We start from the raw sequence: 17670 nt of genomic DNA, 5'->3' as shown, positions 1-17670 counted from the left end.
GGTACCCTGCTCCCCCAATAAAATCTGCATGTTCATAGCGTTTACTCTTATGAAAGCACAACCCCTCCTCCCTCGGAGTAGCACAAATGGTATGCTGCTACAAGCGGCAAACCGAAACAAAAGCTTTTGTCGTTGTCCAGAAATACAATCACCCGTTGTTCAGAACAAATCTTGATGAGAGGAAAGGTAAAATACCTTTTGCCAATAGTAGATTTCGAAGGAAACAGTAGTGGTTTCTTCTCAGAATCACCGATTCTGTCTCTCACGCATAATTTATTCCTACAACACCGCCCTTTCTTTCCTTTTTTTTTTTGTGCTATCGTGATTTTAAAATTTTGAGTTTTCCAGATAAATCTGAATTTAGGAAAATTTTACCGGCGAGTTTTTTTTTTTTTTTTTCCGAGTTTCTCAAATTAATCCGAAAATACGGATACCTACTTATAACTAGGGCTCCGTGGTTTCGGAGTTTATCTTTCGTGAAATTCGGAGGGTGTTTTTCGGAGTTTATTTTTTTGGCAAAGATTCGGAGCTTATCGGAGTTTATATTTGTTTGATTCCCAATTCTCCAAAATTCGGAGATTAATTTCGCGGTGTTTCCTATTAGAAAATAATAAAGAATAACCGGATGCAAACGTATGCCAGATAAAAAATAAAACGCGCTTGTACCAACTAAGATTTCTTCAGTTGAATTTGGCGTTGGTGTCATTGGCAGTACTAATTTGTACCACGACAAAAGTCGCACACAAGACGTGGCTTCGATAAACGTCGATACATTAAAATCAATAAACTGCCAGAGGTAGCCGCAAGGAAGCTCGTAGTCATCCCATCAATCTATCCCGCGGCCGCGCGAGGAGGATGTAATAGAGAGGTTTCAACTGCCCCTCTTCCCTATTTTATACAATCTCTATGGTCCGTAGCTTTCACTGTTACCCATAGAAAAATAGCCTCTCCTTTCCTTAAATCCCACATCCCATGGCCCAAACTGGATACCAAAAAAGTGGCTTTTGTCGTGACACGAATGGTACGATGACCTGTTTCACCGAGCCAACCTTGACGAGACAAGCCATAAGACTTTTGACAACGGTCCAAGTCTTGAAAGGTAATTACGGTGTCATTTTCCCAGGCCCATTGATCTTGCGCTGCTCAAAATAATATTAATAAAAAAAATCTTTGTGGGGATGCATAACAATTCGGAGTTTATCGGATAAATCCGAATTGACAAAAATTTTACCGGCGGGTGTTTTTCGGAGTTTTTCGGATTTATCCGAAAACACGGAGCCCTACTTATAACTGAAGAAGCCAAGCAAACGAAACCAAAACGTTTATTCGCCGTCTCTGGAAGGTAGTGGTGGGGTCTAACGTGAAGAACGATGGGCACTTAATGAAGGGGAACCTCCTTCACGGTGACCGATGAAGATTTCCGGCTGTAGGCTTCGCCGTCGTACTTGGACACCTTGAGCTTTCCACCTATGGTCTTGACGCCGGTGAAGACACCCTTCACGGTGAACCGGACCGTGATGTCGTTGATCTTTTTGAGATCGGGATCTTGGAGGACAGTGATTTTCGGGAAGTGCACGTATTTGCCGTTGATCTGCTTGTCGAGGCAGACAGCAAACCATCCTTGTATCGTGATGTCCGCACTCCATGGAATCTCCTGTGTGCAAAGAATAAAACACGAACAATGTGCTTCGATCATTAATATTCCGCGAGCTCTTTTTTTTTCTTCAGATAAACCGTATTAATGTCTATCAGTTTAAGATTCTCGTAGCAAAGGACGAAAACACTGAATACACAACTAGAATTGTTTCTCTAGAGACAACGGCCTTGCACGATTTCTTAGTTTTGTATTTAGTAACCTATAGAAAAAAGCCTGGGGCAGTTAGATATTTTTAAGTACTAAATTTAAACCGATCAGCCTTCCACTCTACCACTTGATTGCTTGGTATAGAAATTTTCCTTCTGGCAACTTTATTTTACTGCGGTGAATTTCGAAATTCTAGGTTTACGAAGTGCATACCAATGTTATTAAAGCCAAACTACACAATTTCAACTGCACTCTACACTTGTGATCGTTACCAGGTGCAGAGAATCGTATAAGTTCATTATTATGATTATATAACTATTTCGCAAAACGTAAGAGTCAGTAAACTTGTTTGCCACCATTATCACGGCCGAACCAACAGGACAAGTTCTAACAGTGACGTCACACTGGAGGAAGGACGTACCGCGGCGGACGTTACGATACACCCCAGCCAGTCCGGCGCCGTGAACGTATCACGTGAGCACGCCTGAAGGTCACGTGACAAACACACACGACATTCGATTGGCTTTGCTAGCTCGTAGCGTCCTCTGTGGTCTCGGTAAGTGGCTCTTCAAAAGGCCAGCCATGGCCCATGTCCAATACTCGCTGCTTCCATAAAAAATATCAGTAGGTTGTTAAGGGTTGGTACGGGCGGGGGATCGTGTTGCAAGTTTAGACAAGATGAAAATACTCCGTCCCAACGGGCGTTTGGTGTCGCTCAGCTGTATGAGAAATTCAGCCAGTGTATAGCCTGGGGCATTTAATGTGCACTGCGCAGTAGTGATACATGACCACACGCCGGTACGATTTTTATCTAGATCGGAACGGGCAGGGGTGGGGATGGAGCCCTCGATACCTGGGTTCCTTCAGCGCGAGCTTTCACTCCACGTGGTTCGAGCTGCGGTGCAATAGCGCACTCGGCCAAAGGTTCCCCCGAGCGTTTGAAAGGCTTCGGAGATACTAAAAACCATTCATTCATTCATTCATTAATTTTCAGTGTCCACAAACAGCTTGACGCCTCCTTAGTGGCACACTTACCAACTCTGCTTCAACGAATATAAAATAAAACATTATCAACACGAAGAAAAAAAAAGTTAAGACAAAACATTGGAAGCCTACCGGTCGACATAGGCTTGGATACCATTATCTTCACACACACACACACACACACCACACACCACACCACACCACACACACCACACCACACCACACCACACACCACACCACACACCACACCACACCACACACCACACACCACACCACACACCACACCACACCACACACCACACCACACACACCACACCACACACCACACACACACTACACACACACCACACCACACACCACACCACACCACACACCACACACACACCACACACACACCACACATATACATATATACAGGGTGTTTTTTTCTAAGCTTAACACATTTGTTTAAAAAAAGCCGTGAAAGTTACACTTATGCCGCTTGTGGAGGTGAGTTGTACGGCCAGGGGGACATATTATATTGGGCTAATCGTAACGATCTGTCGGCTAATTAATTAAAATTTGTTAATTAACTTTTTATTAATGAAAATAGGCATATGGTTCCAACTAGAAACTTGCTCAGCGTCATCGAAAACCACTAAATCAGTCATTTTCAGAAAGGCTTTCGGCGCGTGAGAAGCGTAGTATTGTACTAAAGTTTCCACTCGTGGAGCAGGTACAAGGCTGGGGCTAGATAAGAGACGGGAAAATCGCGCGGGCGCCTTATCGCAACCGCTAGCTTTGTACCTGCTCCACGAGTGGTAACTTTAGTGCACTACTACGCTTCTCACGCGCTCAAAGTCTTTCTGAAAATTACTGATTTAATGGTTTTCGATGACGCCGAGCAAGTTTCTAACTGAAACCATATGTCTATTTTCATTAATTAAAAAGTTAATTAACAAATTTTAATTAATTAGTCGATTGATCGTTACGATTAGCCCCCTATATTATGTCCCTCTTGCCGTATAACTCACCTCCACAAGCGACGTAAGTGTACCTTTCACGGCTTTTTTTTAACAAATCTGTTAATTTAAAAAAAAACACCCTGTATGTATATAACTCTTTGTATGATGTATTACCCTGCAACAATCCTGAATGGGATCAGTAGTTTTGAAAATAAATAATATGCTGTCGAAAGCTGCTCATGTCATAAAAATTCTCAGGGGTAGTACTCGCAGCGATCTGTTCAGTATGGCTATATGTCAACTGTAAGCGGGTCATGAGTGCTGCATGTTGCGGATCAGAAGGATAAAACAAGGAACACAGTCTATTAAACCTTAGAGGAACACAGATGTAGCTGAGAAGCAGGGGTGAATCGGTAACTCCGTTCTTTACTCTATACGGGAGCATCAAATCCCGCACAGTTCTCATGTGGTGCAACGTATCTAACTTCAGTCTCCATATTCCTTTCCTATCTGATGTAATAATTACGTTAAAGGTCAAATGACGAGCGAATTATTTTTTTTTTGTGCGCGCTAAGTTGAGTTTACTTAGTTAATTTAATACAATTACACACAGCCGAGCCGAATTTGACGCGGGAACATAAAAATGAACAAAAATAGCGCAAAAAAATGGTTCCGTAAAAATACATGTAATAAGTGTGATGACACTGATAATTCGAAATGATGCATCTGTAACTGAAGTTATACGAACTGATTGAAATTTATTGCAGAATTCTGCAATAAATTTCCTCTATTTCTCCTCTATTGCGGATAATTTTAACACGAGTAATAACTGTGGCATCCACAACAGAAACTAAGCACATCACCCTTCCTAGAAAACGACATAACTCTCGTCTTTGATTCATTCAGATGAATGCATTTGAAAAGCACTACGCCAAAATAATATCTATATCTTGCTGAAGACGCTCACAGTCCTCTACCGAATTCACCACCGGCAACTTAAAGGGACCATGAAATGACTTTTTTACTTTTTCCAGATAACTTTTACAATAAACCGTCAATGTTCAGTGAATGCCGAACAGGCATCCGTTTTCGTCTCGGTTTATTAACTTCTACACAAAAAATTAATGAAATATCGACTTTTTCTTGACCGCAAAACAAGCCGTGACGTACGATGTTTCCGGAACCGGAAGTTCTCTCTGCAGTAGGAGATGGGAGCGTTAGCGAGTTGGGGGTTGGGGTGCGCCGGTGGGTTTTACTGCGCCGATGTCACCGACGTATTTTCTGAATCGGCGCCTCTAATCGCCGCATCGCAGCTGAGCGAAATTCAATGAGATACGTTGCGCTACAGCGACAGCATGGGACTAGTCCCATACGCCGGTATGCCTGTTGGGAAGTGCAGATGGGAACAATTTTGCCGCGGCGTTTTTCGCGGTCTCGGAGATGCAGGAGCGAGCCGACGTTAAAAAAGATACGTTTGAACTGTCAGCAAGAGCCACGTAAATACCTGTTCACACTCGGAGCGGACGCGCGCGTTTGATGAAGTGCTGTATTCGCGCTGTTGGTAAGCGCTTCGGGACCGATCTTTTACAATTGCAACTCGATACTGACGCGACACTCGGCAAAGAAAGGTTGGACCGGTATTGCACGAACTGTTACAGCTCGACAGTGACGTGCAGTCTGTCAGAATAAAAATGGCATACCAATAACAAAGTGTACATACCGTGCTACGAAGGTAATCCATACAGCGTTTATTTCAGCTCTATATCACACAAAACAAGGAGAGGATCGACGAGGGTCCCTTTTCGACGAGTGTTCGTCAACACTGCCTCGGAAAACAAGGGGAAGAGATTGACCTCACCTCTTAACCTAAAATTGAGGTCAGCGATCAAACTATAATACGGAAGGGTCCACAAGGGTAGCGCGGGCATATTCCATTCAGTACGCCAGCCGGTCGTAGGCAGACGGTCTTGCGACGAAGCAACGCTGCGCCAAGTCGGAGTGCCTGCTAGGCCTATATTCTGACAGCTTCGTCGGAGCGGGATTCGCGGCTGTTGTCGCTCTTCTCGGGTGTTTGTGGATCCAGCGTTCTTGTTCGTCGTGGTTTGTTTTAAGTACATTTCTTTCTTGCTGCTTGAAGTCGGCACGCGCGAGATGAACACGTAGAAAAATAAACGTTCAGTCAGTCAGAGTTTTGAGAGGAAGGAAACCAAAGAACCGTTCTGAACTTGGCCCTGCCCTACTGCGCACGCGCAGTAGTTGCTTCGTTTACCACACGATAGATGGCGCTTGGCTCTCAGCATTATCAAATTTGGCAATTTTCGCCACACATCTCTAATTATGCTACAAAATGTGGATCTGAATATTATTTAACAAAACTTTTAGGAAACATTCGCCGGCTATTTATTGTTTACGATCGCGGTGCTGGTGAGGTAGGCTCTTACCCAATAGGCGATGTGGATTCGGCTGACGTGCACCGTTTCTGCGTATGCATCGTAGTGAAAAGGCAGAGCTTTCGAAGGAAAGAAGTCGCAAAAGAGTCCAGTTTTCTTTTAAAAGTTCTATAGCAAATAATTTTTTTGGGCTCCCTAGTCTTGTGTTTTTGTGTTCCTTTTCACACCTTTTACGACGTGCGGTGGATGAAATTCGATTTTAAAATCATTTCATGGTCCCTTTAATATTATCAGCAAATAACGGCGGGATCGGGGGCCGAGTTAGCTAACACGTCTCAGCTCGGAGAGTGGAGCGAATGCTTGCGTTGCAGAACCTCCTGCGTTCAATCACCAGCCCCACCCGTTTCGATCTGGATGAGTTTCGTACCGGCACGCGTTCGTGTGATCACTACTGCGTGGAGCACGTTAAAGACCCGAGCTTAGCGGTTGTACTGCACTGGCTAAATTTCTCATCAACAGCTAAGAGACAGGTCACCCGTGGAGGAGTTGTCAAGGCGTCAACATAAACGGTACACAATTTCTTCAGCAAATAACAGCATATGCGTAATCTTAATACAGGAATCAATATCATGTACGAAAAAAAAAATAAACGCAATAGAAGGTCAAGGTTTCTGCCTTGGGGAAAACCAGAAGCATCTACGAAAAGATTTAAAAAAGCGACCGGACACTTGTACGAAGTACCCTTGTTAGGTTAAATAACTCTTAAAGAAACGACAGTATATGGGAGATAGACCGTAGTACCAAAGATTACTGAAAAGTAGGTATTGATCAACCTTATTAAATGCCTTGGTCATATCGAAGTATTATCGGCTATGCACAAATGTTACAACATTATTAAAAGTCAAGAATGAACGTAGGTTTGTTTCCAATTAGCGGTCTTTCATTAGATTACGTTGCTCAGGACACGTCCGTGCTAGCGTCACTAAATGAAGCTACGCTTTCAGAGTACCGAAACTCCCAAGCTACGCGTCTGAAGCGCGTCAGGCGCCGCCATCTTGGCACGCGCACATGGAGGAGTGACTGCAGCTGAGCCAAGCCGAGCTGTGGTCGTCGCCTGCGCCAGCTGCCGTGGACACAGCTGTGGCAGCGAATCAAGGTCGTGTTGTTCCTATCTCGACGTAACACGGAAAACGCGCGTGCTGAGCGACGGACTTCAGCATGCGCGCGCAGAAAACAGCAAACAGCAGCAGGCAGAGGCTCGCTGGACCCAAGATAACACTGTACCAAGATGGTGGTGTTGAAGAAGCGCGATGATGATAGCGACTCACGTGACTGCCGCTATCCAATGATGTCGCAGCGAACCAGAATATTGTTGAATAGAGCGACTGTATTGTCGGCAAAATGCCAAAGAAAAGGAATGCGGTACTCTGAAAGCGTAGTTTATTAAGTGACTCTATAGTCCGGGCTAGAACGAAAAGGCGCGCTTTCTTACGTCCTTCTCAATAGGGGTAGTTTCTCTCTGTCACCGCTGTTCGGTGGGGTAGCGCTTTAACTCGTTCTAGCAAAACACTCTAATCTTACTATGTGTGCATCTGGACTCCAGTGTTGAATTGGACGAATTTCCAGACTGGTTAGAACTACAGGCCTTGAGGCCGCCTTTTTGCAGGGACTTAAGCAAAAACACTTCGTTGTCGTCATTAAAAAAACAAACAAAAAAAGTGAAAGCCGTTTACAAATCCCTGTAACGCCGAATTGGAGCGCAGCTCTTGAGGAGGAGGAGTGAAGGGTACTGAGGGGAGGGTAGACCCCTCCCCCTTCTCCTCCTCCTCCCCTCATTCTTTAATATGCTCCGGGGGGGGTCACGTGACCTCGGGGGGGGTGTCACGTGACCTCGGGGAGGCGTGACCTGGGGGTCACCTCAAGGTCACGTGACTCCCAAGGTGACCCCCACGTGACCTGGAGGGGTCACGTGACCTCGGGGGTCACGTGACCTCAGAGGGGTCACGTGACTTGGGGGTCACGTGACCTTCAAAGGGTCACGTGGGGTCATCTTGGGGTCACGTGACTTTGAGATGACCTTGGAAGGGGTCACGTGACCTCGAGGGGTCACGTGATCCCAAGATGACCCCGCGTGACCCCCAAGGTCACGTGACCTTCAGGGGGTCACGTGGGGTCACGTGACCTTGAGATGACCTTGGGAGGGGTCACGTGACCTTGGAATGACCTTGGTTACGCCGACGCCAACGGCGACGCCGACGCCGCTCAAGCCGGGAACGGGCCCCTAAGAGCTGCGCTCTAAAACATTGTTATAAGCAAGCGTTTACTTATCGTAAGCCAAAAGTGTTTCAATCAGCGCACTACAGTTGTTACACATGAGTGCTTTGGCACACAGTTTCAATCACGGTGGTCGGAACAGTTGTTAAGGGTGGTTCAGGCGACACCTGGAAGAATGGTGTTGTCGCGCTCCCACGCGATAGAAAAAAACACCCTCATTGCTTCTAAATCGAAACCAAAGGCCGTAAGGAATGCCGCTGTCTAGCCCGGCCGTGCTTAGGAATATTATTTCGAGAAAGATATGCCCACACACGGGTGTGCAAAATGATTTAAAGAACCTTGTACAGGATGCAGAGTAAACAAAAGCATCTATAATGGTCAACAACAGAAAGGTCACCCGATCTTTTGAAAAAAAAAACAAAAAAAAATTGGGTTGTGGGGATATTTATATAGCGTGCAGTTGATCAGCCATTTAAAGTTGCGACGAGTCACACGCTGTAGATGAGCAATTTAGCCAGTGCTGTACAGCCGCTAGCCTGGGGTCTTTAACGTGCTCCACGCAGTAGTGATGCACGACCGCACGCCGGTACGACGCTCATCCAGATTAAAACGGGCCGGGGTGGGGCTCGAACCCAGGATCCCTGGGTTCTGCAGCGCGAGCTTTCGCTCCACGCGCGTCGAACTGGGTGTGCGCTTTAGCCTCTGCTTTAGCCCACTCGGCCACCGATTCTTTTTTTTTCTTCTTTATTGTCGGCCACCGATCCCCCCCCCCCCCCCCCCCCGATCTTTTGCAACAAAACTACAGCAGAGCGTTTTTACGCTGTGAGAAAAATTCCAGATTCAAGTGACAAGTTAAATACGTGAAGCAACACTTGACAAAGCAATTAAGCACAACCCCAGACCATAAAGCTAGGAATTCCATCCACGCCCGAGGACAGCTATAGACGAAGGATTTGCTTACCTTAACTTCGTCTACGACGATCCACTCTATCTTGGCGGATGTGTTGGGCGGCGTTTTGATCTGTTGTTTAATCGACAACGTCTCGGATTCTGTATATTCTCCAGCTACGCCGGCTGTCAAGTTCATCCCCGTGTAGTACTTGCTGGAGCCACCCAATCCCATCGGAAGCGTCGCTGACAGAGAGATTTCGAAACCAGTGGTGATCGACAGTTGGTTGTTCCAAGAGGACTTGCGGGTGTGCTCTTTGCTCTTCGTGAACGTGGTCTTAATGGAACCAGATGAAGCTTCGATCCACTCCGTGTGAAGAACTGTGGACGTGTTCCTGATAGTGGAAACATTGCCGTAGACGACAGGTCCCGTTTTGATATGCAGCCTAAACCTTGACAACATGAAAAAAAAAAAACTTGATTAGCAGACATAACTTCCCGTGAGAAAGAGAGGCTTCTTCCTTCCAGCTAAGTGGGACTGCTACAGACTCCGAAAGACAGAGCCGCATATACTTATCTTCTAACTATAATTGGACAAAAGCAAACGGAAGGCTTGATTTATGTTTTTTTTTTATTTCGTAGGGTTTAAGAACTAAGTTTTTATGGCAGAATGTATCAGTTTAGGTCGATGAACGTTACAAAAAGTTACCTCAAAGCTCTATTAGCGTTAAAAGATACCATAAACAGATGTTGCAAGGTGTATACACAGCTATGTTCGCTGTCGATACATGTCTTATAGTTCATTGTGTGTTTGTTGTTTTTGCTTGTGTGTTCGTTTGTTTGTTTGCTTTTAAACAATTTCTTCGAGCTCTGTCGTTGTAGGCCCCATGAGGATAAGATATAGCCAAATGGGTGCGCTCATATTTTAGCAGTGTATGCTGGTTGTTTCGCTTGACTTATATTTAATTAAGAACCTGCTAGCAGTTGGATTTTGATCATCGTACTATTTTACTTTTACAAGTGACACTGAAAGTTTGAAAAGCGCCGAAAATGGTAGAAATCGAGACAAAACGGTATTGCACTCTGTGGTGTTAACTTGAGGCGTTTTTCAAACTTGAAACTGAACCAAATGATTCAAGTAACCTTTTTGCTGCAAGTGAAACTGGTTCTTGTCTGAATTCAATCAAAAACAAACCTTGATTTGTTGAGGCCAGACATTTTACCAACCTTTCAAGTTGCTTGGCTACCATGATACGACCCAATCCTCCGCCAAGGCCGAAACCTATACTGAAAACAAATACAAAACGCATTAAATATTAAAAAAAACAAAACATGCCTTGATCATATCCCATAAACTCGGTGTCACATTGTCGTGGCAAGCGAAGTATGATAAACGCACGAACCCCGAGTGTGACGTCACGTCACGGTGTCACGGGACTTCACACTCACGTGGTCCCTTAACGTAAGGTGGCGTCACGTGTCACGTGTTATACTGACCTCACGTAGCGTCGCACCTTGACGTCACTATCAGACTGTTTATATGACCTTGACTTGTGTATCGGGCGAGCGTTACAGAAGAGCGTGACGCAACTGTCGACAGTGTATGTGCCGCCTTCCCCATAAAACCCAGCAGCCCCGTAAGACAGTCACATTTGTTTGCACCAGAGGACATCATAACCTTTAAAGGGTAACTCCGATTCATGTTCTCGATTTTAGGGCTACGACGACTTTTAGTGAAGGAAGTGTTCCTGAATTACAAGGTGCCAGTTTTTTTGTTGTTTTCGATGCCTTGTGGAGTCTAGTGGACATCATATCTCAAAATTTCTTTTCGGGGACTACGGCGAAACTGAAACTACCGGCTCGAGCATGGTGGCAACCCCTATGATCAACTTCATAGCCGTCGTGTGACGCAAAGTTCGTATTGCGGCGACGCAAAACATATGACTGGCTAAGTCACAAGAGCAGTTCCGATCGGTCAGCTAAAATGCTACGGCTATTTTACTGCTTTGCTTTGCAGATATCAAACATCTGTAGCAAATATTTGTACACATTCAATAATTTGTTGCCGGACCAAAAGCGAGTTCGCCCCAACAAACGCAGGCCCCATGACGAGCACCCTCTCATCTTCTGTGAAGAACTACAATATTGGTGGAATGCAATGCACGTTGTGGAGGTTAATTGTAAACTCGCGCTGAGCAGGAACGGACTAAACTATGGCCGCCAGTGAATGCCACCTTTGGCACCACCCGAGCAGCACAGAGTTGGCCAAGCATTGGCCAATGGCTGACAATGGCCTTTTGGCCAGTGGCCAGACAGTGGCCAGAGATTAGCCGATGACTGGCTTTTCTCTGGCCATTGGCCAGTGGCCACTGGCCATCAGCCATCGGCCAAGCATTGGCCAATGAAGGGCCACTCTTTGGCCACCGGCCACAAAACCTCCTGTGATATAGCCACGTCTCCTGTGATATAGCCACGTCGATTCACAAAAAAGAACAAAAAGTTATCAATTTAAGGTACGTATGAGAGGTACCCCCGACTACTCAGTTAGGGCACGCCAAAATAGACCCAAGAATAATGCATATGCATGGGCGAGCAGTAGGTTTTCCGAAGTTAACTTGAGGAAAACGAAAAGATAAGACCGGCCAAAATAAATACAAGAATAAAAAGACCGTGCGCCTTCAGTAAATTTTATGAAACGGCGAGAGGCAACTTGTACCGTCCCTCGACTATTGTGACTAGTGTTTTTCTTTTTTTGGCCCACTAAAAAAACGATATATGTGATCAGTAAAATACCGTTCTAAAATCACTTATCCCCCTCTTCCCCGTAATTAATTTCACGGGATCCCTTTACCAAATTAAAGATAGGAAAGCGAAATTCGAGAATCTCTCTCGTGTGTGGTAAACACTTCAGTGAAAGCGACTCCGTGTATCCTGTTGGTTCCAACAAGTTCTGTGAGTGCTGCTCTCTTATTAGTTCCGAGTTGATTCTTTTTAGAATTTAGTAAACTAGTGAACGAACATTTCCTCACTATAAATGGCACAAAGAAGGGTGGCTTCCTTCCGGAGTCGTTTCAACCAAATCCCTGCTTATTCACTCGGTCGACGTGAAACGTTAGACAACTCCTCGCGATCGAAGTCTTAAAAAGGCCGACGTACACTTGGCGCTTTCCACTCTTGCCCGCCTCCTCCTTTCCTATATCTTCTCCACTTTTTACCTTGACCCAACTTGGCTACCCTCGTAGCTTAGAGAAGTGAATGCGCTAAGAGAATTTTCTTCCCTGCAGAAAACCGAGGATAGGAAGTCGGTGACAGTTTAGCATCCAAGCTACATTAGGAATACACCTGCTACGAATTACTACCGTTTGTATGTTGAATCTTTGGCGGACCCAAATGCGCATAATGCGTGATGTGCTTCTCAGCGAACAATTTTAAATTTGTAAACATTTCTTAGTAAAAATAGGATAGAATAAATTAATCACCATAATAATCCCTGGAGAAGGAGAACAGGGGGATGAAGAACAAACACAAATCTCCAAACGCAACTAGGGGACTGGTGCGCGACCGAAAAAATCCGCCTGGTCCTGGTATCGAACCAGGGACCCTCTTCATTAATTTCATTACAATCATAACATGAATCAATCGCCTTAATTTGCCGGGACATAGCCGACATTTTATGAATTTATGAACATTAGTGTTTGTTTTTCGAGCACAAGTCGCCGTGCGAAAAACTTCTTTGCCACGTATATTATTCGGGAGTAGTTAAGCGTCAGTTGCTGTCGAGCATTTGTCGGGTCACACCTGGATCAAAGCGTCGGTACCGGCAAGCTCATTGCATGGCTACCTCTGTACTCACAAAGCCTGGCAGTTCGATGACGGAGCCATATTGGCGACGTGAACGATCGAAAGCGTCGCTGTGGTCGGCCTATCACAATTGGCCGAATGCAAACTATGACGTCAGCAAAGGATGTCTCATCGACGGAAATAAGAGGAATGCAAGAACTTCAATTTTGACGGTGTTGGCAGTGTTGCTTTGAGAGCGCTATGATTTCAGGCTTCCACCATGCCTTTCACAAACACCATCGAAGTTGTTGTTCACAAGGTAATGACGTCACGAAAGGTAACCGAACGAGGGCGCCACCGAAACATCTCGCCGCTAATAGCGCCCGGTCGCAGATTTGGAGCGCGAGGATCTGGTAGCACAGAGCATTTCTCGGGGAGCCTGTAGTCAGCGCACAGCTTTTGCCACGGCGAGGACCCGAAACACGGTTTTCAAACCCGACGAGAAAAGAAGCGGTAGCCCGAGGAACGCGAGAAGCACGAGTGGACATTCCATCGCTCGGGATGAGTGTGTTTCGGTGTCTCGCCGCAGCGGGGCGCCCGTTACATGAATCTTGTCTGACGCTCTGTAACCTTTCCACTTTCGGCGACCGCGTCTCGTGGCGATCTGCCAGGCTTTGTCAGTACAGAGGAGGTTACGACTCAATGTATCTAATACCCCATTTACACGACCGTTTAGCTAAGGGACCTTTATTCTCTGCGGCCAATCAATTCACGATCTTCCGCGTGTGGCGTGTGCTTGCAACCCAAGAGCACGGGCTGATTCGTCGATAGCAAAGGGACCTATGTTAAAGGTACCTTTATGTTGACCGTGTGAATGGGGTATTAAACAGGTGTGCGGCGCTTTGTAACAAACTGCGCGCACGTGCACAACTAAAAAGACATTACGTCATTTACTCTGGTGAATGCAAAAGTTTTTTCTACAACCTCTAGAGATTAAAAACATAAAAAATAGGGAGGCTTTTAATAGGCCTGATGCACGCCATGCAAGCTGTAATGTGAAGTTCAAAACTTGTTTTTGAACATTTGAAAGTTCTTTTTGTTTTTTAATATGAAAAGAAATTTAGATGCGGTGTTATTCATTGCAGAGATCACTCACGAAAACGTTATACAGGTTTCTTTAACAAATAAACCGTTTTTAATCGGCACAAATACGAACTAACATAGCCACTTAGACGAGGTTGCCCATTGTCTCCCCTGCTCTTTATAATATACCTCAGTGAGATGGAAGAAAGATTAGAGCAGTGCAACCTAGGTTTTGACCTGACTTACATTGAGAAGGACATAAAGTAAATCAAGTATTGCCAGGGTTAATGTATGCAGATGACATTGTACTCGTATCAGAAAATCGTGAGACAATACAGGAACTGATCAGGATTTGCAGCAGTGAAGGGGACAGTTTCGGACTAAAATTTAGTAGGGACAAGTCTGGTATAATAGTTTTCAAAGAAGAGAAGGAGGAACCCCCGGAGATACAGGACACATTGATAGAGCATGTAGAAAGGTAGAAATATCTGGGTGTATGGTTAAGTGAAGGAAGGCGGTATCTAAAAGAACCATGAAGATATTGTAATAAAGAAGTTGAAACGAGATTCAGCTGACATGAAACTATGGAACTATAATAGATATGAAGTCGTTAGGGGTTTTTGGAAGGGAATCATGGTGCCAGGACTGTCATTTGGGAATGCGGTATAGTGTATGAGGTCAGAGATCCAGGCAGGTTTAGAGATACAGTAAAGGAGTGCGGGTAGGTTGGCATTGGGGGCACATGGGAATACACCTAATGAGGGAGTAAAGGGGGATATGGGTTGGGCATCTTTCGAGAGTAGAGAAGCGATCATTACAGTAAAATTTGAACAAAGAGTAGCTAAAATTGAGGATACACAATGGGCAGCGAAAGTGTACAAGTATCTTTATATGAAGTCTAAACACTAAGTGGACAAACCGAACCCGCAAGCTGAGGTTTAAATACATTCAACGAGATGGAGCCGATCAGAGCATATCAGTAGAAAAGGGAGTAGAGGAAACTGAGAGGAAATTGTGGGAAGAGAGAATGTAGGGGAAGTGAACTTTAACAATATAGAGGGCACAAAAACAAGAAATAAAGAAGGAACAGCTGTATGGTAATTCAGTGGGGAGCTCTTTGCTGTTTGAAGCTAGAACGGGGGTGCTAAGAACGAAAGCGTATAGGGCTAAATTTCAGGAAGTAGACACTCTGTGCGACGTATGCAACCGCGAGCGGGAAACTATAGAACATGTAATTTTAAGCTGCACAGGGCTTCGTCCCACCTTTCTTTTTTTTTTTTTTTTTTGGGGGGCGGGGGTGGTTACAGATTTGGAGGGGGCACTCGGCTTTCCGGACATGGATGGACGAATGGATAGGGAAAGAATTGCGGTAACTAAGGGGAGATTGGAAGATTGGTGAAAGAAATCTAGGGAAAGGTAAAAAAAAAGATACAGGCAAAAGTAAGCAATGGAATCACTTTAAAGGGATCCTAAAAACAAAATTTATACAAATTAAAAAAAAAAGAAGGGATGACGAAATGTTAGGCGAGGTGGCGTAGCCATTAACATCCATCCATCCATCCACTCCGTTGTCTGACATAGCTCGTCGTCAGCACCCATCCCACCAGCTGCGTCGCAGGAGGGCGCCAGCGAGGTGGCACCACCAAAATATCTAGTCCCCAGTAGGGGGCGCTGCTTGAACCTACATTAATGTATATGTGATGGTGCAGAATATCTCAGTGAGCATAAAATATATAATAGGTAAGAGCAACAGAAATGCAGCTGTAATAAAAAATAAAGCACTTTGGAATTACAACAGGTTTGAGGTGGTGAGAGGGATTTGGAAAGAGGTCATGGTGCCTGGCTTGACTTGTGGAAACGCAGTGTTATGCATTAAAATCCGAAGTGCATGCAAGACTAGAAATAAAACAGCGCGGAGTAGGCAGGCTGGCTTTGGGGGTACATTGCAAAACGCCAAACCAGTACAAGGAGACATGAGATGGGCGTCATTGGAGAGCAGGGAAGCTGTGAGCAAGATAGAATTTGAGGATCGGTTGAGGCAAATGGATGGGGAGCAATGGGCACGAAAGGTTTTCAGCTATTTGTACATGAGGAGTATAGACACAAAGTGGAAACAGCGCACTAGGAAATTAAGAGGAAAGTTTTTAGGCTATAGCGGAGTTACGGAAGAGCAGGTCTCAGTTAAGAAGAAAGTTAAGGCCACAGAAAGAGATCGGTGGCTAGACGGAATGCAGACAAAGACGGCTCTGGAAAGCTATAGATTAAGCAAAACAGTTATTGTCAAAGAAAGCATTTATGAATATTCTAGGCAGGGTGTCGAACCGGAACCGAACCGAACCGAAAACCGGAACCGAACCGGTATTTTTTCCGGAACTGAACCCGAACCTGAACCGTTATATTGTTATCGCGATGAACCCGAACCGGAACTGAACCGGAAAAAAATAACGGTTACCGGCTCATGTCAAAACGGTTCGGCCACGCGCTATTGACAATGAATGTGCTATCAATGCCATTTGTTTTTAAGTGCCGTCAACTGACACACACCTCGCTTACATATTTTTCTTCTCCACTCAGTCTTAGGAATACAAACGCTGCATCCATGAATCTTGACATAGGAACCAGTACTGCGCTGGTCGCGGCTTGCACGAAAAAAAAAATTAAACGGCTGTGAAAAAAAAAAAGAAAAAAAAATCGCGTCACGGGATTTCATTTTCCTACAATCTCGTAAATCCTAAATGCTGCTGTGTGCTCATTTCATAACACGTTTCTAGAACACGCGAGTTCTTCAAGCTTGCTTCCATCGGAATGAGAAAAGAAAAGGCTGTGGAGTTTGATAATAATGCATCTGGTTTCGTATAGGCACTTAGAAGCTAACATATTTGTGAGACAGCGAACTCTTCTATTTTAATATTTATCCTATTACGTCCTTCTGGCGTTGCGTTCGGTGAAGTATTTTTCATATTCCGTGTCTTGTTTAATGAAAACTTCTTTAAGGGTCTAATTTGAGTTACCGAAGGCTAGCTCAAATAAAGAAAGCTGCATTTTCTCCCCACTGTTCCTTCCATTGCTTACACGCCGAGGTGGCGGGATAGTTAGCGAGTTATACTTGTAAGTGGGTTTGTAAGGAGGTCGCGGATTTTACAGCTACTGCGGCGGACCCAATTAGATGAAGTTCGAATGCGTAAGCGTCGGTGAGGTAACCTTTGAGTGCACATAAAGGAACCATTCCTGGTAGAAATCCCTGAGCCTTACACTACGATGTATCCCGTTTCCTATGTGCTGATTTCAGATGTTTTATTTGTAATTTATTTTGATGTTGCAATTTGTCATTTATAATTTCTGAACCGGTTCGCAAACCGGTTCGCGAACCGGTTCAGCACCCCGAACCGGTTCGCGGATCGAATAATTCAAACCGGAACTGAACCGGAACAAAATAAATTTACCTGAACCTGAACCGTAACCGAACCCGTATTTTTTTCGGTTCGACACACTGATTCTAGGGAAAGCTCATTGTTTTTTGAGG

At 44.9% G+C, this 17670-nt stretch overlaps 1 protein-coding gene across 1 annotated transcript; it reads right to left on the bottom strand.

The window, feature by feature from the left end:
- Window positions 1-1305: 1305 nt before the first annotated feature.
- Window positions 1306-9723, bottom strand: LOC115317830 (the record flags this gene model as incomplete). The annotated part of the gene is given in 2 exon segments (XM_042293844.1): window positions 1306-1654; window positions 9358-9723. Coding segments are annotated over 2 exon segments (642 nt in total), but the record flags the coding sequence as incomplete, so codon positions are not given.
- Between the last annotated feature and the right edge of the window lie 7947 nt (window positions 9724-17670).

Source organism: Ixodes scapularis, unplaced genomic scaffold (assembly GCF_016920785.2).
Source record: "Ixodes scapularis isolate PalLabHiFi unplaced genomic scaffold, ASM1692078v2 PGA_scaffold5__190_contigs__length_132052651, whole genome shotgun sequence".
NCBI classification, from domain to species: domain Eukaryota; kingdom Metazoa; phylum Arthropoda; class Arachnida; order Ixodida; family Ixodidae; genus Ixodes; species Ixodes scapularis.
This window is presented reverse-complemented; position numbering and strand designations above follow the sequence as displayed.